Here is a 26,866-nt window from a genome sequence, read left to right as displayed (position 1 = left end):
AGCACATCCGTGAGACACACAGTGTCCCAGAGATGAAGCTACCTGGCCTTCAGGAGTGCCCCCACCCTCAGCTCTTGCCATTACCAATCCATCAGTGGGTGCTGAGCCTCATTACTGACCTCACCATCCTCCTTTTAATGACATTAATTTTCTTGGCAGGAGCTAAGTAGCCTGGCACAGTCAGACCCCCCACCCAAGCTGTGCTCCAGCGGGTTTCTCTTGATGAGATTTTGATCATGAACAACACAGCTTCAAAGCCTCTCCACCCCTGCTCCCCAGGAGGGGTGAAAATCCTGCTTCCTCAGAGTGAAGCAGAGTGTGACAGCTCCCAAGGTACATGAGCACCCCTCACCAGCTCCTGGAGCACCTGCCAAGGGCAGCCCTGGCAGGAGCGTATGGACAGCGCCCGCTCACCATGCTCAGAGCTGCCGTGCTGGCTGGCCCCAGGTGCTCCTCCAGGGGCCTTTCTCCTGTCCTAACCTGGAAGAGCAGAGGACAGCACAATGCCAGCCCATTTCACACATGTGGATGCTAAGACTGTGGTGCTCGGGGGATGGGGGGCAGCTCCCAAGCCACTGGGGGATTCCCAGGCTGAAGAGGAAATGGAAACTTAGATTCTAGAGCCCAGGCAGCTCCAAAAGGTGACGTCTAGAGCACAGGGACATTGCTATTTCCCCTGCACAGCCTCCCTGCCATACCAGCCGCCCCTGGCCACACAGGCACCCAGCAGGCATGCAGAAGGGTGGGGCAGACAAAACTTTCTCACTCCGCCCTGTGATCACGGGAAACATCTCTTACTAATCCTTTACACAGGGCCTTGGAAGGAAGCAGGTGACCACTGCCAAGGAGAGGCAATGCCACTGGCTCCCATCTTCAAAACCAGAAGCTGACCAGGAGGAAGTGCAGCTCAAGTTGCCTTTAGATGGCAGGTAGGGCTGCTGGCCATGCAGCAAGCCCCCAGGCCCCACAAGCCACCGGCCCCTGGGTAGCCCTGAGCATGAAGGCAGAACCACAAACAGCAGCTTGCAGAGGTCACAGAGAACAATCTCATCTGTCTGCCTGTCCCATCACTCATCCAGGGACATTTTCTGAGTACCTACAATGAGCCACACACCAGGCTCAGCTCTGAGGACTTAGCAGTGAAGAAAACAGACCTCCTCTGCCCTTGTGGTCCTGATGAACAAATAAATTAATAATATGACTGCAGGTGGGGGAGCAAAAGAAAAGAGGAGGGAGAATGCTTTGACAGGGGATAACAGGGGCCACATTTGGGAGCCTCTGAAGGCTCAGAAGGAGTCCATTTTACAAAAGGCCTTTCACATGGTAGGAAGAGCATGTGGAAAGGTTCTGGGGTAGATGCATGCTTAGCCTATTGGAAGGAAGAAAGGAAAAAGGCCAATGCAGTCAGAGAAGAGAGACCAACGAAGTGTCAACAAAGAAACAGTTAAGGTAAGCTTTTGTCCGTGTACTTGAAAATTTACAGGCCCTGGTAAAGGGTCTGGATTTTATTCTTTAGTTCAGTAGGGAGCCATTGAATGGTTCAGCAGGAAAAACAGAGGTGATCAGATTGATTTTTCAGATAATCTGGCTGCTGCATGGACAGCAGCCTGGAGGGGAAGACAAAGGCAGGGAATAAGGAAGAAGTGACCTCAGGAGTGCAGACTAGGACTAGGGGGACAGGAGTGGATATGGGAGTGCTGGTGACAGCCAGGGATCCAGGTAGAGTCACATGCACAGCAGGAGGCTAGGCAGGAAATAGCAGAGTGCTGGCATGGCTGCCCACCCTTCACTTTTCCTAAGCAATCCATGCTTTGCTCTGCTCTCTGGGTAATTCTCTGTGCGGCCCAGGGCTGTTCTGAGATGGTGCACATGCAGCCCCAGACACAGTGTGTGACTTCAGGTATCAATAGATACCTCTACTGCTTAACAGGCAATCCCAGGAACTTACAGTAGAATAAATGCTGCCTGACACACCCCATCCCTGTCCCTGATGAGATTCATGGGCTGACTCCAAGCACCACCTGAGGAATGTCCATGAGGCTCCAGTGGAGGGAGGGCTCCAGGCGCCAGCAGACTCTGGCACCTATGATGCCATGAAACACAGAGGAGAGTGTATATGGACAGAAACAGTGCACAAGACTGACAGGTGCAGAAATGTACCAGCCCGTGGTGTGTTCATGATTCTCATAGATGCAACCCTGTGCCCCATGTGTGCTGGCCCATTGCCCAGAGTTGAGCCACAGAGCAGTCAGGGGAGCCAGGCTGAGGGATCAGGCCCAGGCATAGCCTGCCGAGCATTCCTGAGGTCAATGAAGGCAGCATAGACCCCTGTAGGGGCTGGTTTGAGGTTGGGAAGGAGAATGAACCCTCTGAAAGGCAGGAGTGAGGTTGCTCAAGCTCTAAACTGACAGAACATTAAAGGAGTTGGTTGTTTACAGTCCACACTTGCAGCCAAATCACCAACTGCAAAAGCATCAAGTGGGGGTGTCGGATGCATCCCCCTTTCTTGAGAAAAGGTTCCAGAGTCATAGCAGAAGACGACAATGACAGCCAGTGTCCACTTGGGCTTCCTGAGTGTCAGCAGAGCATCCAGAATGAGCAGTGATCATCTCCGTTCCTCTGCACTGGTCAGACGACATTATGAGGAAAATAACCTCCTTACAGAGCACCTCCTTGGTGCCAGGCACGGGCTCAGATCTTCATGTTCATTACTTCATTTGGTCCTTAAGACAACATATTAAGAGAAGCACCATCATCCCCATTTTATAGGCAAGAACGCTGAGACTCAGCAAGATAAGTCCTCATGAAGAGACATCAGAGGCACTGTGTGTTAAGAGGGGCAGTGACAAAAATGCATGTATACAAAAGAGAACAGGGAAAAAAAAGAAAAACAAGCTCCATAATGTATAGCCTGAAAATTCTTTGATGGGCACACAACTGCACTTAAAGGTACAGGACAGAGACAATCTGGGCTCAGCATCAAGATCTGTCAGAGATGAGAATCATTCATCCTCAGAGGCACACAGATCTTCAGCTTCAAAGATCTTCTAGTCGAAGTGCCTGATTTGAGGCACTAAGGCCCTGGAAGGGCAGGACTGGCCTGTACTTCTTGGGTTAGGTCTAGGCCCAGGCCAGGTTCTCTGCAGGCCTTCCCCCTTCTGTCTTAGCCAGCTGGGTCTGCTATAACAAAAGGCCATAGGCCGAGTGCCTTAAACAGCATAAATGTATTCTCACTGTTCTGAAGGCTAGAAGTCCGTGATCAAGGTGTCAGCACAGTCAGTTCCTGGGGAGGGCTCTCTTCCTGGCTTGTTCATGGCCACCTTCTCACTATGTCTTCACACGGCAGAAAGAGAGAGAGCAAGCTCTTTGGTGTCTCTTCTTGTAAGGACACTAATCCCATGACGAGGGCCCCACCCTCATAAACCTCTTTTAAACGTAATTTTTACCCAGGCCCCATCACCAAATGCCATCATATTGGGAGTCAGGGACTCAGTGAATGGATTTGGGGATATAACTATTCTGTACATAGGTCCTTTAGACCTTCCCTCAACCCAGCCTTGGCTTTGCAAAGCCCTCTCGGCTCTGGACGTCAGAACTCCATGCCCTTGCTGACCTGCACACTGAAAAGGATCCCTGGGGATGACACATCTGAACTGAGACTTCAGAAAGCTCCAGAAAGAGGGTGACAAGTGAGAGGGCTAGTGGAGCTCCAAGAAGCCCCTAGAAGAGGGGCTGCTGAATGTGCCCAGGCAGCATGAGAATCTGCAGCAGTGCCCCTCATGTGTGCATGTACACACACACACACACACACACACACACACACACACACACCCCACAACACAAGGAAGCTCTGCCCAGATCCCAAGGACCTGATTCATCCCTCCTAAACAGTCTTCTGCACTGCCCATCACATCACCAACCCCCTGGACATGTCACCGTCCAGCCTGCCTATCTCTGGGAACAAGGGCAACAGGTGGCCTGTGAGCACCAGCTCAGTGCTACCAACCATGCAGTGCTGAACACTGGCCCTTGAACATCTTTACAAGGTACCCAGGAGAAACTGTGAGCTGAGGTTTGGGCTGTCATGCAGAGCAAGGCCCCCATCAGCCATTCCTGGGCCAACTCCAGTCCAGGACTCTGTGATCAGGAAAGAACCACCCTTAGAGTGCTAGCCCCAGACTGAGAACATGCAGGAGTGGATTGTTTAGGCTACCAGAGTCCTGTGGGAGAGACAAGTGAGAGCAGGTGCCCTGGGAGATTCCCGGGGAAGAGAGTCTGGAGCCACCCACGACTGAGGAGAGCAGCATTTGATGTTTGAAGCCATGACAGGGAAGGAGGCATAAGCCAAGTCAAGTCAGAGCAATTTCAGCATCTGGTACCAGAGATGGTGCACCACTGAGACAAGCGCAGCACAGAGGTTTCAGAGGTTAGGGGCCCAGAGCCCAAACCAGAGACCTCTCTTGCTCACCATGCCTCCAAGCTCGCCTATGAATAGATAAAAGAAAGCCCACTTCTCCAGTACAGGAGCTGAACCAGGCAAGACCCCAAGTGTCTGCTTTTGCACCAAGCAAGACAAGCACCATCCGGAGCAGGAGCCAGCTGTCCAGGCCAGGCTGAGTTAGTACCACTTCACAGACATTAAGACTCAGGCTCCGAGAGAAGTGACCTTTTCAGGACCACACAGCTAATCAGTCACAAAATTGGGAATCAAACCCAGACCTGCCTGACCCCTTTCCATCAAATAGGTGGTCAGGTCTTAGGGGACTAGGCCAGGACAGTTAGATTTTGGCCATTCTGTGAAGTTGGAGCATGCAGGATTAAAATGCCATGCAGTGACAGGGCACAGGTGCCCAGAGCCCCAGACCGCATAGATGGCTCAGAGCAGCCTCCATATGAGCCACATCGTCAATACCAACCTCCTTCCCTGCTCTCCTGAGACACCCAGAAAGGCCAGGGCTAAACTCCAAGCCACAGGCTTCATCTGTCCAAAGAGGGGCGGAAGCTGCAGGAGTGTGCCCACACAGCCAAGCAGGGACAGGAAGAGAAGAAAGCCAAGAGCCCCTTCGGGAACCACTGAGGCCAATCATATAACAGCCATCCCTTCCTCTTTACCCAGCCGCTACTCAGCGCCTGGCCCTTAGCTAGATATCTTAGTGCATTTCCTCAACCCACCCTCCACGGTCCTGTGTTGCCATCCAGGGAAACTGAAATACCCATCCAGAGTCACGGCAGAGCAGAGACAAGACCTCCAGTCTGCATGAGGGAAAGTGACCCTCCCCTGCTCAGCTCCTGGACACCACTGTCTGTTCTCAGGCAGAGTGGAGAAGGGCCAGAAGTGGAGAAAACAGATACAGAGGCAGGGAGAGATGTGGGGACAGGTGGAGGTACAGCTGCAGTGTCTGGTGCCTCAGTTTGGGTCTGGCAAAAGCCAGAGTGAAGGAGGCAAACTGGAAAGAGAGACTGGCCAGGGCCACATGGACAAAGTACAGCCTGGACTGAGGACTACCCTGGACCCAGCTAGCAGCTCCCAGGTTTCACCCCTAGAAGCCTGCCCACAGCGTGGGCCCAGAAACAAGTAGAAGGAGCCCACCTAGTCACCCCCAGCGCTAGTACTCCATCTAGTCCTCTCCGAGTGCTTCAACTTCAAAACGGAGACCTCTGGGCCTTTCCTCTTCCCAGCCTATGACCATCAGCCAGGAAACTCACTGTTTATAGGCTAAGAAAAAGGACTTAAAGAACCCAGAAGATGAACTACTAAACACAGATCTAGCCCCTTCCAGTGCCCAACAGAGAGCTCAGCACCCCAGAGAAAGGATTTGTCACAAACCAGCCCATGGCAGAAATATGAAGGGTCTCTGCCCCAACCCAGTGCTGCTATGTGAGAAAGTGGGTGCAAAGGGTCAGGAAAATCAGTAGAAGAACAAGGCCATAGGGCTGAGATTGTAGGAAATACAGACTCACTAAAATCCAGCTACAGACGCTGATGCTGGCTCCATTGGTGGTCAGGCTTGGAAACAATCTTTTTTTTTTTTTTCAAACTCACGTTATTGACATACAAAATTGTATGTATTTACCATGCACAACATAATGGTTATATATGTGCAATGTGGGGTTGTTAAATCTAGCTAATTAACTAATACATTACCTAACACAGTTTACATTTTATAGTGGGAGCACTTAATATCCACTACTGAAGCATTTTTCAGAGATCCAATATATCATCATTAACTATACTGGCCACCCTGTGCAACAGACCTCTTGAACTTATTTCTCCTAACTATAATTATATAGCCTCAGACCCAGTCTCCATTATATATCCATTCCCCAAATCCTTTACCCTCACACCCAAGTACCCCAGCCTCTTCACTTCATTGCTTAGGAAACATCCAGCTCAAGGGTCCTGAGAGCTGAGCCTGTCCAGGGCCAAGTTTAGAAAGTATGAGATTGGTAGACACAAAAAAAGTATAAGTGAGAACCAGTCAGGCCTGGGGACCCAGGCTTCCTGACTGACACCATATGAGGGAGCCACCCCCAAGACACAGAGAAGACACGTAAATAAGAGTACCTAGAGAACTGATGGGAGAAACAGGTTTGGCCCAACATAAAGTGGTTTTATATATTTCATTTCTTGGTTGCTGTTGTTTTAGGGAATCACCAACGAAATAAGAAGCCTGTTTTGGCATGAACAGGAAGTAGGCATGGGTGTTGTTCATCAGACATTTTCAGTTCTCCCTTCTCCTCTAGTCACATAGTAGGACTGTGCTTCCTGGACACCTTGTGAATGGCTCGGGCAACATGACACCTTTTGGCTGAAGACACGTAAGCGGAAGAGATGTGGATCACATCTAAAATGAACTCTCCTACTCCCTGCAAAACTACTTTCCCTCTGGAACAGCAACTGGCAATGATCAGGCAGAATGATGATAAGGAGCCAGGCTTCCAGCTGACCAATGATGGACATACAACACGGGCAGGAAATAAACTACTGTCACATGAAGCCACTAAAATGTGGGGGTTGTTTGTTACTGAAGTATAACTCAGTAGTCCCTGAGTGATACAATGAAAAATGCAGGAAAAACACCAAAGACTAAAGACAAATGGGCACAGCCTAGCTAGGAAGTCCAAAAAGAATCATATCCAGGGATCAGACTGGGTTAGATATGTTTGAGAAAAAGTAGTGCAGATCCAACACTTTGTGATTTTGGGTGACAGCATTTTCTAGGGAGTTGTGTTAGCTTTCATTTACTGTGACAAAATACCTAACATAAAAAAAAGAAAAAAGAAGATTTCTTTTGGCTCAGGGTTTCAGAGGTTTCAGACCTCAATCAGTTGGCCTGTTACTTTAGGCCTGTGGCAGCACAGGACATCACCGTGGGAGCACATGATAGAAATGGCTGCTTACTCCATGGTAGCCAGGAAGCAAAGAAAGAGGAGAGGTTGGGATCCCAATATTCCCTTCAATGGTACACCCCCAATGACCCAACTCGCTTCCACTAGGCTCATCTCCTAAAGGTTCCACCATCTCCCAACATCGCCACAGGCTGATGACATCAGGGCCTTTCAGGGACATTCAAGATCCAAACTGTCGGGAGAAACAGTTTGGATCCTATAACAGGAGTGAAAGTTTAAGGGAAGGGGAAGGACAGATGTTGGAGGGTACAAAGCTGGGGGTTCTCAACCTGGCTGCTATAAGCATTTGGAAAGTTAGTCTGCCTGCTCCTCAAAGATGTGTCTGTGAGTGCTAAGAGATAGTCTGAGCTGACCTCCAAGAGAAACCTGGAGAAATGACCCCAGTATGCTGCTTCAGGTGGGTTGGGTGTTAAAGGGCCTTGGTTCCCACGGAATGAGAGCAGTTTCTTGAGGCAACAAGAAAAGATGGATGTGGCCAGACCCATGGCCTCCTACCCACAAACCTGGCATGAGGTGCAACTACTCACTGCCAGATAAGCCCCACCTCTTAATCTGGGGAGCGGGGTGAGGACAATAGGGAAAACTGAAGGGAGTTTCCTGAACCCAAAATAAGAGGAGGTGGGTAGGGCAAGAGCACAGTCTATAAACTGAGAAAGTATGTATACTCACATATGTATGTACACAGGTGTTCATGCATTAACGCGCATGTATGTGCATGTGTGTGTGTACATCTTAGAGGTAACCCTAAGATGAACCCTGAAGCTGTGGGAAGGTTGTAGGCATTCCTTTACTCAGCCATGGGCTTATGGGAAATCCAGAGACAGGACTACAACAGACAGTGCCCGGCCAAATTCTAGCAAGGGATCACCCATGCCTGAGCCTCATCCACAGCCACCTTCAGGCTTGGAACATCTCTTGACCCTGAGGGGCCAAGAAGAGCACCTTTCTGTGAGACATAGAACCACAAAGCAAGACAGACCTCAACAAGGACCCCAGGTGGGCACATGGGGGAGCCAGGAGAGTGAGGCTCTGCAGAATCTTCCCAGGCAGAAAATGAGGCTGTGGGTGGGTAGGATGGCCTCAAGTTATAGTTCGGCTATTGCATCGACAGATTCCTCCAGGAAGATCTTTATATACGAGAAGCATCTGGATCCAGGAAGGAAATCTCTCACAGAGAAACTCACAGGAGGTATATAGAGGCCTTTCAGGCCCGCAGTGTGACACCTCCAAAATGATCTTTGTGGAATGGTGGCACAGCTGGTCTGACTGGAACCAGGGGATGCTACCCAGCAAACAAGAGTGCAGCCAGCCTGCAGAAGACTATCAAAGTAGAAAGAAAGTTCAAGGTAACACTATGCTCTGGCTACAATGGGCAAAGAAGGGTATGCCAATGTGGTGACAGAATAATGGCCTACAAAGACATCCATGTCCTATTCCCCCAAACTATGACTAACTTAGGCTATGTGGCAAAGGAAAATAAAGGTTGCAACTAACCTTAAACAGGGAAGTCACCCTGGACTATCTTGGTGGACCCAATACAATCACAAGGGTTCTTGAAAGAAGGAGGCAGAAGAGTGAGAGAAGGAGAGTGATTGATGACTAAGCAAGGTCAGATGGACCCAACCACTACTGTAGGCATTGGAGGCAGAGGAAGGGGACCCAGGCTGAGGAGTCCTGCAGCCTCTGAAAGTTGGAAAAGGCAAGGAAGCAATTTTTTCCTAGGCTCTCCCTAAGAAACCAGCCCTAACGACACCTTGGCTCAGGGTTTCAGAGGTTTCAGACCTCAATCAGTTGGCCTGTTACTTTAGGCCAGTGGCAGCACAGGACATCACCGTGGGAGCACATGATAGAAATGGCTGCTTACTCCATGGTAGCCAGGAAGCAAAGAAAGAGCCTGACTCTGTCAGGCTTCTGAACTGCAGAACTCTAAGCTAATAAGTTGGTGTTGTTTGACCCAACTAAATTTGGGGTAAACCTTGTTCTAATGCCAAAAGAAAAGTAATATAGCTGAGTGGACCGAACGATGGCAGTAGGCCTAGAGGCCTCTTTACAATGACAGAAGCATCACACTCGGAGCCCTTGACAGTGTCTGGGTGAGGCTGCCAGCAGGGCTGTGAGGGCACGGCCTCAACGGAACCGATAATTCTGAATGGAAGCGAAGGAAGACACCAGAGGTCAGAGAGGGAGACTCTAGCTTGAGACCTAGATACCAACATAGTGAGTGAGGGACAGGGGAACCACCTAGGAGGTGACCCATATGAACTGACCAAGACCTTCAGAAATGGGCATCAACAAGTTTGTTGTGTTTCTTTTTGTTTTTTTTTGCTTTGGTTTGGTTTGGGTTTTTTTTAAACTCATTATTTCACTCTGTGAAGAACAAGCTATCCCTGAATCCTTTTTACCTTGTTTTCTTCTCTTTTTGGTGATAGTGCTGGGGTCCAAACCCAGGGCCTTGCAGACGCTGGGCAAGCTCTCTACCACTGAGCTACATCCCTCACCTTGTCTTCTTAAAACACATTTGTGCTCATCATAGCTAAAAGGAATATTATTGCCTCACATACATTCCTTTTTTCCTGCCTCTTCTTTAAATTGTTATCCTTCTACACTATGACAGATATATCTACAGCATATCCAATAACTCACATCTTTTACTCACAGTAAAAGATAATACTGTGAAAAGAGAAGACTTGTGTTCAGTCAGTTCTTTTATGCACTTATATAATCTTCTACTTGAGCAAGCACTTTAAAACAATATGAAAATTTTCTATTTAACAAATTAATATCTCTTATCTAGAAGACAAATTTTCATACTTCTTATTAATATGGACTTGGCCAGCTAAGTCTAGGATGCAATATTTTAGAGATTTAAATGTCCTTTCTGTTATCATTTACTAATTTTAAATCCTTGCATCAAATGCATATTTTATGGAATATGATCCATTCTTTTACATAAAAGAATTTCTTCAAAGGTAGTGTTTGGAAGGCACTTGTACAAAACCAATCTGAAGAAATCCTACATATAAATCTTCGGACCAACACACCCAACTGGAATTTCTTATTTTCTCCAGAAGTTATTCCATTTCTTAAAAACATTTTTTGCATGTGGAAAACATATGCATCCACTGAAAGCAATGTTTATAGCTGGGCAAAGTGGGTGCCTACCTGTAATCCCAGCGACTCAGTTGCTGAAGCTCTGAGGATCACAAGTGTGAGGCCTGCCTTGGCAATTTAGCAAGACCCTGTCTCAAAACTTAAAAGGGGCTTGGGGATGTAGCTCAGTGAAAGAGCTGTGTGAGGCCCTAAGTTTAATCCCTAGTACCATACGGAAGAAAAAGGGATGTTTACAAATAATTCCCAGTGGTTGCAGAAAAAGCTAATGATAAGGTAAATGAAAGTAGCAAGCCATGCAAATGAACAGAATGGGAGCCCTCTGCATTTATAAAATTCAATGGTGGGAAGGATTAGAAGGAAATAACAGTAGTAGAACTCAGAACAATTTTGCTCTGCTTCTTTTTTTTTTTAAGAAAGAGTGAGAGAGGAGAGAGAGAGAGAGAATTTTTAATATTTATTTTTTAGTTCTAGGTGGACACAACATCTTTGTTGGTATGTGGTGCTGAGGATCGAACCCGGGCCGCACGCATGCCAGGTGAGCGCTCTACCGCTTGAGCCACATCCCCAGCCCCTTGCTCTGTTTCTTGGTGCCTTCCTGCACCGTCCACGTTTTATATAATGAGCATGCATTGGCCTCTTTCTCTTTTACATTTTTAAAGTAACACATGCTCATTGTACCAATGCATTTCTTTTATAATTGGGGGGAAAAAGTAAAAGCTAAAAATGAAAAGGTCACTTAGGGTCTCCTCTCAAGGAATTCACCAGCTTAAGAGATGATGTAGCTAGAAATATCAATAGCCTTAAAAGAAACTGAAATGGATTCACAGCTGGGTCAGGGAACAGGGAAGGAATTAGTGTTTACTGAACACCTACCGAAAGCCTTATGCAGACAGTTTATACATGTCTCATCTCATTTAATCCTCACAATGATCCCATGAGGCAGGTACTTTGATTATTCCCTTTTAACAGATCTGGAAACAGAAGCTCAGAGTAGAACCAAGACTCTCCCAGGGTCATATAGCCAGTGAAGCAAGCAGAACCTTAGCTAGATCTCCTTGGACTCCAATGATCAAGCTCTTATCCCAGCATGGGCTGCCTCTCAGACCTAAACTGGACAGCATCACTACAATCCCAGGTGCAACCAAAGGTCCCTGGGGGCTTGTTCATTCTACAAAGAATATGGAGCCCCAGGGTGCCATTGCTCTTTATCTCTGGTCAGCACCACCCCCGCAAACTGTGCCTACCATCCATGTCCTACTGCAATGAATGTCCAGGCTCAGAGAAAAGAGAGAAGGTAACCATCAAGCAAGGGTCAAGCCAGGGATGAACAAACATCCCACAGAATACAGAAAAAGGATACTCAATAAATTGAATACCTGTTCACTGAGCCCCAGACAAAGGGAAAGGAGCTTGCTGAGCCTAGCTCTGCCCTTCCCAGAAGCCCTCCAGGGCCTAGCTCCTTCCATCCCTTGTAGGCATCCAAGGGCTATGCAAGGTCATGGGATAACTATGTCGATTTCTGCTCCTGCAACTTATAAGATAGAAGCACATGCCAGCTTTAACCACCTTCTGGGCAGCAGGCAGCCTAGCAACAACACCTGGCCAGAATCACTCTACCTGAATAACTATTGCCAGCCCTCAGACTCTAACTCCCTAACTCCAGATGTGCAGAAACACTCCTTTCTCATACCCTTCTGAGACTGTGTCAACCTGCCATCCTGGAAGACTGAGACATTTTTTCCAATTATACAAATAGAGAAACTGAGACCCAGAAAAGCAAGGGGTCTAGTTTATCAACCTGAAAAGGCCCCTTGTTGGAGACTTTACCTCCAGGACAAAGTTGCATTTGGGCCTGAAGGTCAAATAACCCATAGCTATGTTGTGTTTTGTTTGTGCTGGGTGTTTAAATTGTTTCATTAATTGGCAATAGTTAAAAAAAAAAAATCAGATCTTACACTGAAGTCCAGATTGGGACTCCTTTTTAAAAGCAAAAAGCAGATACATCTACAACACCTAGATTTTTCAATCCCAAATGGCAAAATCAACTGAAACTGTGTGATAGATGTTCCTTTTAACAGAGATGACCTCTCCAGGGGACCAGCTGCATGCTTCATCCATGTGTGTTAATCTGCCCGTGTAAGAGCATCACCTTCCATCTCTAGTGAGCTGTTGACAGGGATTGATGGGCATCATTCAGGAGCAAAATGAATAAGCATGAGACATTCAACACTGAAGAAGGATAGCTGGCAGAACAGAAGCAAGGAATATCAACAGAAGTATAGAAATCTAATGTAGGGGCTGTGTTGTAGCTCAGTGGTGAAGCACTTGCCTTGTACATATGAGGCACTGGGTTCTATCCTCAGCACCTCATGAAAATAAATAAAATAAAGGTGTTGTGTCTATCTACAACTAAAAATATTTTTTGAAAAAGAAATCTAATGTGTACAGCAGGTAGGGTTTCCAAGACTGGGACCTGTAAGGAACTGTCATAGAGGCATAAAGACGAAATCCAGGAGCAAGGGACATCTAGAGACAAAAACTACTATTAGGACATAACCACACACTCCTTCTCATACTTCAGCTGACATCAGACTATGGATGTCCAGATTGGGGCTCTGTAAAGACAGCTCCACTATAAGCACTGCCAGCCCCACCCCATTCAACACCATCCCAAAAGCAGTATTTGGGACTCCAAGTTTATACAGCCACCTCAAGACATCCTTGGACCTTCAGGTTTCAAAGCCAGGTATCCCTTCCCCAAGAGCTACTACCTCTCCTTCCACTGCTATACCCCCAAAACAGGAGACCCTCAAAAGACCACCCTCCTGCACAAGGATCTTCATAGCAATAGCTCTGACCTTCTGGACCACATCCATGTATTACTGAGTCACCCTACCTCTATACTTGCAAGCACCAGGAAACTGGCAGCCAACGTATAACCCCAGGGCAACAGGAGAGAGAATACTGGACCCAGAGTGCTGGGAAACACAATGCTAACAAGTGCGAACCCCTCAGTCTGCCCACTTTTTCCCTACACCCACTACCCTGACAATTCCTCCTGCAAACAATCCCTGCATCCGGTGCCTCCAGCTGTGCCCCTCTATCCTCAGCGCTCCAAAGCACTGACCTCAGAGTCTAACGTGGTTGTGGGGAGCAAGACAAAGGGGAAGAATAAGGACCAAGACTGGGCAGGTGTGACGGGTAGAAACAGAAGCCCAGGAAGCCGCAGGCATGGGGGGAGGAGCCAAGTTTTGGAAGCAGCAAGCCAGGAGAGAGGGGAGGGAAAAGAAGAGAAAGAAAAAGCTGAGGAAGATGCTGTAGCTAACGCCCTCGCCACACACCTGTAGCCCCTGCCACGAAGCCGCCGGGAGTGACAGCGGCTGCAAACAACCGTGGCCCAGGCGCGGGCTAGGATTTCCCCGCAGCAGGACCTGGCCCAGCTAGGCTCCTTTTCTGGGCAAACAGCGCCCACCTCCGGCCCAGGCGACAGTGCCTCCGCCCGCCGCCGCGCGAGCAGCAAGAGAGAAAACAGCTGCTCTAAACCTGGAGGAGCAAGGCTGAGAAGCCCCGCCAAAGCACTGTGGGGCCGTGGGGCGCGAAACTTGGCGCCAGACAGGTTGTGCTCGAGAAAAGGCAACCAGGGCAGGTTGCAGTCGCTGGAGGCTCATTGATTCAAGGCGAGAAAAACGCAGGTCCACCAAGATCGGCGGATGGGTTTGCAACACAGGTACCCCGCACTCAGACACGCCCACCCAACACTCGAGAAACAAAGACCGCCCAGAGCCACAGGCCTGCGCAGCGGAAGAGAGGCGCACACAAGCGCCCACCCAGCAGGAAAGGAGCCACTCAACCCCGCCAGGAGCCCAGCTAGTGGTGCGCACGGAGTCTTCACTCTGTTTCCGCAGCAAAGAGCAGTCCTAGCACCATAGCCTTGCAGGGCCCCGGAAGGCTCAACACTGCAAGTGGCACCCGGGCGAACAGGAGGCTCCGCTCAATCCAGTCTGTCACAACCTTGCCGGTCCCCATTGCTGCGCCACTTCACAGGCCACTGCTCAGTGAGCCTTGGGCGCAGCGGTCACTCACCTTCCTGTACAGCCTGGAACGGATTGTTGGCCTCGATGACCTTGATGGAGTAGGTGATCTTCTCACTCTGCAGGATGTCATCGTTGAGGCTCAGGTCGGATACAGCCAACTGGAACACCCTGTCGTCCTTGGCTGCGTTCTCCTCGAAGATGGCACCTGGAGGAAAGGAGGGGTCAAGACCAGATTTAGAAAGAAATCCTACCCACCCTCCCTTGGCCCTGGAACAGGGTGCTGGCAGGACCGCAGGTTACCAAGTGGTGGAAGGTTTGGTCTGGGGTTTCATTTTGACGGGGTAGTTTAATGCTCTCCCACATAATCCACACAAGATGTGCTCTCCTACCCTCCCCCAGCGCACACGTGCACATAGTTGACATGAGTTACACATGAACATCCCACATGCTGCCACCAGGTTACACACGTGTCTCACAACCAAAGCCCCACATGTCCCAGCCATGCTCCATTCAATGGACTCAGCCAATCTGGGATGGCCTAAGGCAGTACCCAAATGCTCCTAACATGGTCACATAAATCCCATCCCAGAAAGTTCCCGGGAGATCAGTTCCCCAACCCCAATCCCTGAATGGAATTGGCTCCTTTCTGCTGTGTGCGTGCCCTGCTTAGTGAAGCTGGGCGAAGAAGGTCCACAATTGGCTTTCCTGCACCAAAGGATCTTCTTTAGGCATAGGGCATTCCATGGCCAGCAACTTGGATGGCCGCGACGCTACACGGTCTGGCGACTTGTACTCGCGTCCCTGCTCTCCTTCCCTCCCGTTTCCTCTTCCTGTGTGTATGTCGGAAGGAGTGGGGGGAGGGGAATGCCTCCTAGACCCCTCCACGTTCTAATCTAGCAGAACGGAGAGTCCCAGAAGAAGCCGCTCTTGAAAAGGCCTTCTAGAACCGCGGACAGTTCCTCTTGGGCGCCCTCCGACTGGCGCTTTGCGCGCGTTTCGCCGCTTTGGCCCACCCTGCGCTAGCAGTCCAGATCGGTGCGACTCACCAGAGCCTGGCCCTGCAGCCTGGGCAGCTCCGGAGTCCCCACCCCCACCCCAACAAGCCAGGCCGGGAGGGTCTCAGAGGTCCCAGCGTTTTGACGGGTAATCCCCCGGAGCTGAGAGTTGAGTGGGCGGAGGGAGGCCCTGCTCCTAGGTTCTTCTCTACATCCGAAACCGCAATGCTGACTGCGAGACCCGCGCCCGCTTAAGCAGGTTTGCCCCCCAGCCCTGAGAAGGATATTGCAGTTCTCCAAGCTAGGACCCTCACTACCCCTCTCCACCTTCCGCCCTTCTGTCTCATCATTCTCCCCTTCTCACCTCCCAACCCCCAGGTTTTCTGTGCTCTCTGGTCTTTCCCAACTTCCGGAAAGGCGACTGCGGAGGGGCTTCCCCAAAGCAACCGCTGTCAGCCCTTCAACCTGGCCTAACTTCCCAGGATTTCAGCAGTGCTGCTCCCAACTCCCGCCCACTCCCCCTACGAGCGCCCCTTCCTCTTCTGCTCCCTCATCTTTTCTCTGGGTTCTCTTCCTCCATCCATCTCTTCCCATTCAGCTCCCCCCACACCGCTGCCCACGCTTCTTCTCTCAATCTAACCACCCAGGATACTGCCCCCCAAGACTTGGACCAGAAGAAACTCTGGGACTGTCCAGGATTGGGCTGCAGTCGCCACAACCAGATTACACACACCCCCACATATACACCCAGAGCTATACAGACACACACCGGGGAAACAGGCAGACACTGTGTCCACTCTAACAGGCTGACAGACCATCGTGCTCGCACCAACACACGCTCAAATGGCCCCACACACCCAACGCCCTCTCTCAGTGACACCAAAACGTTACCAGGTGCACACACAGTGAAACACGCTGACAACACCCATCCATAGTCACACATGGTTCCGGTCCGGCCTCTTTGATCTTGCCCTGCCAACTTGGCGAGCACCCCCCCCCCCGCCGCGCCAGCCCGCCCCTTGGCCCCGGCTGCTCTGAGCTGCGCTGAAGGGCCCAACCCGCCGACGGCCGGATCAGGGGCGCGGGTCTTGATGTGCGTCCAACCCCGTGTTTTCTGCAGCTGCGGCCCTAAGTGTCATCAGAGGCCGCGGGGCCCCGCGCGGAGACAGGAGCCCCGGGGAGCACCAAGAAGCCCACGGGAGCTCGGCGCGACCCCTGCACAGCTCCTCCGCGGGGCGGCGCGGCGCGGCCCTTCGGGGGAGCACCGCCTGCCGAGCCCCTCTGCCCGGGGAACCGCCAAGTTTGGACGCCGCGCACCCCTAGCTCTGTTGGGGCCCCCGCCCAGCCTCGGCCCGGCCGCCCGCCGCGCTCACCGATGTGGATGATGGAGTCGGCCCGCACGGTAACGCACTGGCATATCCAGGGGAGAAGCCACAGCGTCAGCGCTTCCATGTCCCCCGGGCGCGCGGCTCATCCGCCCGGGCCCGGGGCGAGGCCGAGGGCAGCGCGGAGCGGGGAGGCGCCGGTCCGGGTGCAGTCCCGGGCCGCTCCCCGGGAGAGCCGAGCCCGCCCGTGCGTCTTCCCCCGCGCGCCCGCCCCTGCGCCCTGCGCCCGCCCCAGCCCAGCCCAGCCCAGCCCAGCGCGATTGGGCTCCCGCGCCGGCTCCGGTGGCGGTTGCGGCGGCGCTGGCAGCCGGAGCCCAGGCCCGCGCGGCGGGGGCGGCCCGCGGCGGTGGCGGCGGTGCTTCCCGCGGCTAGATCGGCTCTGGGGGCGGCAGAGGCGGTAGCAGCGGCTGCCCGGCCGGCGCGGCGGCTCCGGGCTAGCTGTGTGTCTGAGCCCGGGCGAGGAGCGAACTGCGGAGGACGCCCCCTCCCCTCCCCCTCCCCCTCGGCTCTGCTCCCCCTCCCCTCCCTCCCCGCCTCCCTCCCCTCCGCCCTCCTCTCCAACACGTGACTGCGGAGCCTCAGCCTCTCCGCTCGGCTCTCGCCCGCTCGCGGCTCGGAGGGGGCGCCGGGTGCTCAGCTCTCCCAGCCAGAGGGACGATCGGAAGCCCTCACGGCGGCGGGGACCGATCTGGGCTGCGGAGCGCAGAGACGTAGCGGTCCTAGCCTCGCTTCCCAGATTCGCCGGGGCTGGAGAATGGAGGAGCACGGCTGCCAACTGCCCTCGGGGGGGACTCCGAGCGCCCTGGCGCTGAAAGACCTCAGCCTCCGAGCATCTCGAGTCAGGCCCCTGGCCCGAACACACAACCCCTCGTGGAGCGGGACCTCGGACGCAGTAGCCTGGAGAGAGCCGGGGGCGGGGCCGAGCCAGACACAGTGAGTCTAGGGGGCCGGCGTCGGGCTCGAACCCTGGCAGGCTGTGCGGACCTCGGCGAGCGCCCATCCCCCGCTTCGCGGGTGGTGCGCTTAGACCGGAGTCGAGCAGGAGGCTGGGACTCTGAAGCCCAATTCATGGCCGGAAACCGGCGCAGCCGTGACCGCGGCGCCTGGACGTGAGGAGCCTTCCAAGCGGCAGGCGGGCTCAGACACCGACCCTGCACGGAGCCTTCACTCGCGAGCCTGGGCGGAGAGCCCGCTCCCAAGAGGCCAGAGCAAAGCAGGGCTTCCTCTGCCGCCGGGTGCGTGCCTCTCCCGCCACCACCAAATATAACATTAAGCTGTTGAGGGATCAAGCCTTCAAGGTGGAGGCGAGTCGGGCTCACACTCCCAACACCCAGGTCCCAGTTGAACTCTGCTCCACGTGACACACCCAAGATTTCGGAGAGACAGCTGAGCCATCCTGGACCCGGATTCCACGGAAACTGGGTCTGAGAGCGCCTGGCAGAGCCTTGTTAGGGAGTTGCCAGAAGCTGTGTGTCAGGCTGTGCACTGGATGTGAAGGACCTGGAGAGGCTCAGGCTTGGCCTTGCCTAGAGCTGCCAGTGTAGTGGGAAACAGACACCTAAACAGTCATAAAAAGATGTGGAGAAGACTATGAATGAGCTATGTCCACATAGTCCCGGTCTGTAACTCAGCCTGGGAGGATGGCTTCTTGGAGGAGGTGACAGTTCTAAAGGCTGAGTGGAGGTTACCAAGGGAGAAGGAGAGGCTTCCAGGCATTTGGTACTGGTGAGTGAGCCAAGGCAGAAAGAGAAGAAAGGATTGTATGGGGTGTGTGTATGTGTGTCCCTGTGTCTCAAGTTGCCAGCCATAGAGTAGTCATTGGTGAATTTTACTTTGGAAAAGTTGGGAGAAGACTGCAGAAAGGACCAGTAGAGGCATGGAGAGCTGTGAGGAAGTGTCTCAGCTGAGCAGAGGCAACCTGGGGGTAAAGAGCAACTGGGCTGCAGATATATCAAGGAACCCCCATTGGCAGGCAAGGTGACTTCTAGAATGAGGGGACCAACAGACAGAAGAGAGGAAATACCCACAGCTGGAGCTGATTATGGTCCCATATACTTCCTCTAGAAAACTGTCTTAGGAGACTTGCATGGTGTTTTAGTCAGCTTTTTGCTGATGTGACCAAAAGACCTGACAAAAACAATTTTAGAGGAGGAAAAGTTTATTCAGCACTCAAGGTTTCAGAGGTCTCAGTCCATAAACAGCTGGCTCCATTGCTTTGTGACCTAAGTGATGCAGAACATCATGGCGGAAGAGTGCAGTGGAGGAAAGCCACTCAGGACATACCCACCAGGAAGCAGAGAGAGCTCTCACTCACCAGGACCAAAATATATACCCCAGCTATTCAACTCCTCAAGCCAAGTTCTACCTGCCTACAGTTACCACCCAGTTGATCCATTCAACTGGATTCTTACACTGATTATGTTAAGGTTTTCAAAACCCAAATATTTCATTTCTAGATTTTCTTTGTCTCACACATGGAGAGGACATAGGGGACACCTCATATCTAAACCATAACACATGGTAAAAACATGCATCACTCAACTGCCTTAACCCCCACCCCATGTCTCAATGCTTATTGCTACAAAATTCCACCATTCACTGGCTGAAAAAATGTAGGGAGAAGGGAAATAAGGGATGGGTTTCATTATGTAGCAATTTAGTTCCTATGGGGACTGTATCCACCTTGGAAGACAGTAGTTGTGGTCACATCTTAGGGGCTCAAACCTGAGATCAAGAGGCACAGAAGCAAGAATCCCCCTAAGAGTCTTCCTGTTGGATCCCTGCAAAGTATTGGCACAGTGGGCATGATGTGCCCAGTTGGAAGCCATCTTTGATGTGTGTGTACTTTGTTGAGCAGAGGTAAAATGATTACAGTGGGACAAGACTTGAGACCCATTTCTAAATATGGAGAAGACAACCCACCAACACACTTAGTTTGGGGAAGATGTCTATCAAATTCTAGTTTGGAATAATGAGGTCACTATGGTTTGGGGCCTGAGGGTCACAACTAAAATTGAAGCCTCCCTGGAATCTGTTGGCCTAGAGTAACCTCATTTCCTATCCCAAGAACCCCCTTACCTTTCAGCTTCCAGCCTGTGAGTTTGGATACCCAGCCCCTGACACTGATTCTCAGAAAACTCCACCCAGCCAGACCTGTTTTCCCAGCCAGAATACAATGCCCTGGCTACCCCTTTGCATGGTATCCATGGTATCTTGTGGCCCCTCTGCATGGCTTTCATTTCTATAAAGCAAGCACAGAGACCTCTAGTGATCAATGCAGACTTACCTCTAGGTAGGACAATTTCAATCCTCTCTGCCACCTAAATTTGGAATTATCAGGTTCTAGGAGCATTGGCTATTATTGGGGGCTTGTTCTCTAATCTCTTAATTTTTTTTTTGTTCCTGGCCCAGCCCAGCCCCTTTTGTGGCTACAAAAGCTTCCTACTAAAGGCCAGGCCCCCCAAAACCAGAAGAAGCAACTCTATCCAATGAACAAGTTCACCCATACTGCAATACCTGGCTGAAGAAGATAAATTAGCAATCTCTAGGTCATATGATGCACACCCTTTTTCACAGAGGGTAAGACAGACTCAGAAAAAGGCATGAGTTGCCCAAAGCACCAGCTGAGTTGTTGACAGACCCAGGATTCAGTCATCTTGGTTTGCTCCTCACTACACAAAGGTGTATTCACAGAAAACAAAACTAAGTCGATCAATCCTTCTTTTGCAGAGTTCAGTCAGCATGGGTGATTGCTTTTTCTAAAGAGCTCTTCAGTTTTACTGGTTCTATCTACATTTGTTTAGCACTTACAATATGCAGGCACTGTACTCAGCACCTTATATTTTACCTAGGAAATGGGATTCCCATTTCACACACAAGGCACAAAGAAACTGAACAAGGGTGCAACCATCAAGAATCTCCACTCAAGCACCATGGAAAGTGAGCAATTTGCTGCCAAAGCTTTGGGTAAAATGTCATGTCAAAGAAAGAGGCCTGAGGGTCCACTTGGAAGCCATAATCCTTGTGATTTAAGGTTGTGTCATCCCAATGCAAACCTCTCATTTCTCCATCACCTTCTTTTTCACCCCAGCCAATAACTGGACTAAGGAAAGGCTAAGACCTGTCACCCTGGCACAGGCCCCTGGAGCCACTGGCACGGTGCAGAACCATCAGTACTCTCCTAGAGAGCCCCCCTAGATGAGACCTGATCACTATGTCTTTCTCCTCCTTCCCTCCCCAGCACAGAGTCCTCCAGGGATTTCTAAGACAATTCAGTTCTAAGCTTGCCTGAAGGGTGCTGCTGGCAGAGACCAAGGCCCAGCCTGGCAGATTCTTAGCAGGTTTTGGCATGGAAGACCTGCTCTCCTGTGTACACAGGGAGAGAGCCAACCCCAGTGCTGGGGTCAAACCCTAGAGAGGGGTCAGCTGGCATCTAGGAAGGAGCCTGAATGCCAAGTTCAGCCCTACCCATGGACCCCAAGGAACCTGCCCTGTGCCAGGACCCAAGCTCCAAAGACCTTACTACCAACTTCCTCTCCTAAACTATTGAGTTTTTCATTAAAAAAAAAAAAAACACTTATTCATTGCTTGTTTCCTCTGTTCCCTCAGTAGTTGCCTTTAGCTCATCTGTTGAATGTTAATTGCCCATCTCTACTTTGTCTTCCTTACCCCCTCTTGCCAACCTCTTTCATCTCGCTTTTAGTGTTTTATCAACTAATATTTATTTGATCTTCTTTTATATTGCCGTATTTTTTAGTTTATTTTTTTACTCTTGGTAGCCCTCTTGGGTTTTTACTTTTAAATTTCCCAAGCCGGCAATCTTTGGCATTGCTACTTCTATTATTGCAGCATCTATTGATTCAGTCCTTGGTTTTCTTGAGGGTTGGGGGAGGGGAGAAAGTGAGCCTGATGGTGGTCTCCCTGTACCAGCTTGCCTGAGCCTCAAGGGCAGGACCCCCTGGCTTGGTCCCTGCCCTCACCTTTTTGCACTCTTTCCCTGGCACTATTAAGGGCAGAGGTAGTGGCCGGGAGCCCAGATGGGAAACACCTTTAGCTTATTGGAACCACACCCTACATGTCAATGAAAAGGAAGGTGATCACATACAGTGTATCCTCTCTAAATAGAAACACTCATCTTCACAGGACAAGGGCCTCTCTTTACCCCTGTTATTCAGTCAGGAGGCAGACAGAACAGCGTGCTCATTCTGCTTAGAACGGACTAATTCAAAAAGTTATCTGGGGGAAAAAATGTCTTCCTTTGCAAAATCAAGCCAGAATCCCAGAGGTCTGACCAAGGGACCCAGGATCTCCAGGTGAGGAGAGTGGCAGGGCCAAACAGCAGCTAAAGCACTCTGGGGCTCTAACACTAACATCCAAATATCCCCTTGGCCCACTGGACATTAGCAAGGTCCATCATTCTCTAGGGCTTTATGAAGGTCAAATGGAGCAAACTAGAAGTTGCACAAAGCTCTCACAAAGACCAAAGGAGAGCAAAAGGCAAGTAGGACTCCAGTCCCAGAAAGGACCCTTATGAACTGTCATCAGTCTCAGGTCTCTTACAGCAGTATGTGTCTCAACAGCCTCCTAAACCAGAGATTCTCCAATCTAGAAACCTGGATCTAGTACTCCTTCAAAAGAGGCTCAGGGATTCTGAGGCCCTGGATCCCACCCTGCTTCCACCATCAACCTTATACAAGGGTCCTCTGAGTCCAACAGTATGAAGAAAGAACACTGCTGCTGCCATTCAAATGTTTGGAACCACAACACTAAAAGGCTCTCCCTGGATTCAGAGACTAGCCCAGTGCCCTCTTGGTTGCTTGCTGGATTCCCTGCTTCCCCACTTTTCCCTACCCACAGGCCCTGTGACTCTGCCCATTTCGCACTTTGGGGAGCACCCAATTCCCCAGTGACTGCAAGAACCAAATGGCAGGGATCTGAGTCCTAACTTGTGTAACTGCCCTCAGAGCTGAACTCAGGCTCCCATATCCTCCCCAGCCTTACTGACCCAGGACACAGAACACCAGAGAGCCCCTGCCCCTCCTACCATTCCCCAGGACTCCTCTGTTGTCATCTGTTACAGTGGAACTTGGGTAGAGCAAGATCCTGAGCTGAATCTGGGAAAGGGGTTTGCATTCTAAGCAAAGAGAACCGCAAGAGGAAAGGAATGGAGGCAGACGCAGGCAAATGGGACCAGAGGGGAAAACAGAAAGAAGTTAAGTAGGATTTGGCAGGGGGGCCAGGGTGGTTACCAAAATGGTCCTGATGGGAAATGCTGTGGCCAGACACAACTCTACAGAGCAGGCCTAGGGTCACCACATGGCAGACAGGGACTCATTAACCATCACAGCTTCAGTGGGCATTCTGGGGAAGACAGAGGGCTACTATTCACAAAAGGGAATCCAAACAGAAAATTAAAAGGCCTTTGTCCCCTGGCCACCCGGGAGATCATAGGAGACTGCCCCACCCTAGCTCTACAGAAGATAGTCTGTGCCAGTCATATGTCCCCTGCCCTTTTCCTGAGGCTGCAGGTATCCACAAGTAGAGTGGGGCCTTGGGGGCATCAGACAACAGACCCAGCCTACTCCTGTCTGAGATGCAGCAACTGAATGTCATCCTGCACAGCAGGCTAGGAGCTGCACAGTGCAGTTCCCATCATGACCCTCCTCATTCCATGCTAAGCAAGGTGCAGCCCACCAGCTCCCACCAGCACAGGCCTGCAGCTGCTGAGAACCAAACACCCAACTTATCCAGGGGAGCAGGGATAAAGGGAACTGCACTTGCCTGGAGCCCTGGCCCATCCTACAGATAGCCCCACTCTAGACCTGGCCCTCCAGCTAGATATAGTCCCTAAAAGATCTGAGCACCCTGCCCATGAACATGCTCATTTCCAAGAGCAGGTTTTCTGGCCTGTTAATCTCTTCTCTTATCCAGAAATGAAATGAAATTGTGATTGATTTTCTGTGTCTGGGTGTCACAGTGCATTTAGCACCCCATAAACCTGAAGAGATTGGGTGCTGCCTCCTAGGGAGGTTCCTGGAGTTTTGGCTTGGAGCAAGAGCTGCCCGTTGCTCCTTCAGATGAGGCAGGGAGACAGCACCAGACCAGTGACATACTACTGGGAACCTTAGGCAAAGTTCTAATTTCTCAGAAATTCATCTGGAATATAGAAAAGGAACGAGGATTTTGGTGTAGGGACACAGAGAAGGAGTATGAGAAGTCAGGGGAGGTAAGAAACCTGCATGTACCTAACCCTTGCCAAAGAACACTGTGGGGACAGGCAGTGCAAGGTGGAGAAGGAGACAAGGATGTGCAGATTGCAGGCCTCAGGCTGCATGCCACTGAGGTCCTCTGAAACTGTCTCCAGGGTCATGACAAATCAATGATAAAGAAGGAGGGAGGGAGAAGCAGCCCTCCAGATCAAAGAGGAGGAGCAGGGCTCAACCATGGGAGGCATACTCGTCATTCTGTCACTCGCTGGCTACCTGCTCAGTGCATGTTAGTGACCCCACAAGACCTTGTCAGAACAGGGTTCTTATCCTCACTCCCCACTCTACAGATGAGATCACTGAGGCTCAGAGCAATAAGGTCACTGGAGTGTTTGTGGGTGCAGCAGGATAAAACGTGGCTCCCCAAAAGATGTCCACATTCTGATTCCTAGAACTTGTGACTTTATTTGAAAAAAAGAAGTACAGATTTAAGGATCTCGAGATGAGGAGATTGTCCTAGATTGTCCAGGTAGACCCTTGTCCAGATACCCCAAATTCCATTATGACTGTGATGAGTTTTATGAAAGAGAGGCTAAGAGAGACTACACCATGTGACCACAGAGGCAGAGATTGAGTGATGTGGCCCCAAGTCAAGGAGTTCTAGAAGAAGCTGAAAGAGGCAAGAACAGATTCTCCCCTGTGACCTCTGGAAGGAATATGGCTCTGCCAGACTTTAGGCCCCATGGCCTTTAAACTGTGACAGAATAAATGTCTATTGTTTCAAAGGACCGATTTGTAGTAATTTAACTGAGCAGACACAGGAAGTGAGTACAAAGAAGAAGCCAGGACACAAACCCAGATCAGCCTGGCCTAGGGCCAGAGGCCCCATCCTTGGGAACAAACTCCAGTGCCTTTGAAAACGAAGGCACTGCCCTCTAGAAGACCAGGCTGCAAACACCCCCATAGCAGCCACACAAGCACCCCTCCTCAAGAGCAGCTAACAGAGAGAGCAAGGGTAAGCCAACAAGAGAGCAGTTCTCACTGGAGCAGCCATGGGCCTGCACTTCACCATGTCCACTCCAGACCAAGCCAGCCTGCTGGAGCCCACAGACCCAAAGAGGACAGAGATCCTTGAGAGAGGTCTCTGGAGCCAGAACACCGAGCAACAGGTGTGTCTGAGACTAGCTGCAACTGCCTGTGCTCTGCTCCCCATTCCCATGTGGCAAGCCACCCCAACTCTGTTTCTTAAAACATAAAAAAAAAACCCTTTGTTGCCCATATATGAAAGCTTCTTTTAATGTTTGGTTTGGCTTAGAAAATGCATGGTACCATATCCATGTACTTCTCAACCGTCCTGCAGCCAAGGGGTGGCCATGTGGCCCCTGCCAACTGATGAGATGTTGTTGAAGCTCTGCTCCCAGAGCCTCAGAGGGAGAAAACTGCCTTCCTGCCTTGTCCCTTCTTCCTACCTGGAATGTAGACAAGAGATCCAGAAAGAGGCTGCCATCTTGGGACCTTGAGAAGTCATGGTAGATGGCACCAACAACTTACTTTACACAACAGGAAAGCAATGGGTTACAAGCTCTGTCTGTGCCAACTACTGCAGTGATGTTCTTAGTTATTCATACCTGACCACAAATCCTAACTGATTCACCAACCAGAAATAACCCACACTGACATAATTCTTGTCCTTTTTTCTATTTGGGTATAGAAACAGATGAAAGTATCACTACCTAGAATTTATTTATCTCTCACTTTTTTATTGCCTGCCTCTTCTTAGAGAAGGTAAGCCTGATAAGGAGAGAATTTATCTCATTTATGATTTTATTCCAAGTACCTAGAACCATACCTGGCATGTCTAGTAGATATTCAATAAATGTTTAATTAATGAATGAAGTAATGAGAATTTTTAATGAAATTGTTTCCTGAAAACACCACATTTAATGGCTGATTAGAGTTCTATCCCATGGATCTATCATAACTTGATTTAATCAGTCACTTACTGTTGGACACTTTTTTCTCAGGGGGCAGCATTAGAAGCAACGCTACTGTGAAAGTACTTATACATGCATTTTCAGCTCTTATGCAATTATTTTCTTAGGATAAATGCCCAGAATTGTAATTACTGGGTCAAAGGTTACAGAAAATTTAAGTCTTTTAGCATATATTTCCAAAATTGCCCTCCAAAACTATTTTTTAAACCAATTTACACTCCCATGAGCAATTCATGAAAGCATTTTCTGCACCTTCACCAAGACTAGACGTTATAAATTTCTTTTTTTTTTTTTCATTCTGATAAGTGGAAAATTGTAGCTCAATTCTTTTAATGTGCATTTACTTCTCACTGGGAATACTGAGCATTCTTCAGCATTTGTGGATCTTTGGCAGGTCACCTCTGGAAAGTGACCTGCATCTGCCATCATCTGTTGCAGGTGTATGACCACAGATGGTGATAGTAGGGTCTCCTTGGCCAGTGTTCAAGCGCCTTCAGGAAATGTGGGAGAGTGCTGCCAAGGGCTAGAAAGCTTGGAGTCTGAGAGATTCTAGAAGCAGAATCATTGAGCTGAGATGTCTTTCCTATGAAGCTTGGACCACGCTCCCCGCCCGCCTAGGACCATCATGAATGGAAAAGACACATGTTCTAATGTGAGGGAGGCAACATTTTGATAGACATAGGCAAGAACGGAGCCCTCACTGCCAGGCCCTGAGAGACCTAGAAAGCTGTT

General features: G+C 50.4%; 1 protein-coding gene across 3 annotated transcripts in view; it reads right to left on the bottom strand.

The window, feature by feature from the left end:
* Grid1 (glutamate ionotropic receptor delta type subunit 1) overlaps nucleotides 1-17,137 on the bottom strand; it is a 702,171-nt gene extending 685,034 nt beyond the window's left edge. For 2 of the 3 annotated variants that reach the window (XM_078038861.1, XM_078038864.1), the window contains exons 1-2: nucleotides 16,924-17,137; nucleotides 14,605-14,760 (exon numbers count right to left, since the gene is read on the bottom strand). In XM_078038861.1, the coding sequence (XP_077894987.1) occupies nucleotides 14,605-14,760; nucleotides 16,924-17,002 (235 nt within the window). In that variant the 5' untranslated portion in view covers nucleotides 17,003-17,137. The remainder of the gene's footprint in view (nucleotides 1-14,604; nucleotides 14,761-16,923) is intronic. The other variant, XM_078038852.1, reaches the window with a different exon arrangement.
* Nucleotides 17,138-26,866: the final 9,729 nt, after the last annotated feature.

The sequence above is a fragment of the Ictidomys tridecemlineatus genome, chromosome 1 (genome assembly GCF_052094955.1).
Source record: "Ictidomys tridecemlineatus isolate mIctTri1 chromosome 1, mIctTri1.hap1, whole genome shotgun sequence".
NCBI lineage: Eukaryota > Metazoa > Chordata > Mammalia > Rodentia > Sciuridae > Ictidomys > Ictidomys tridecemlineatus.
Note: the sequence above shows the minus strand (reverse complement) of the source record. Positions and strands in the feature narration are given on the sequence as shown.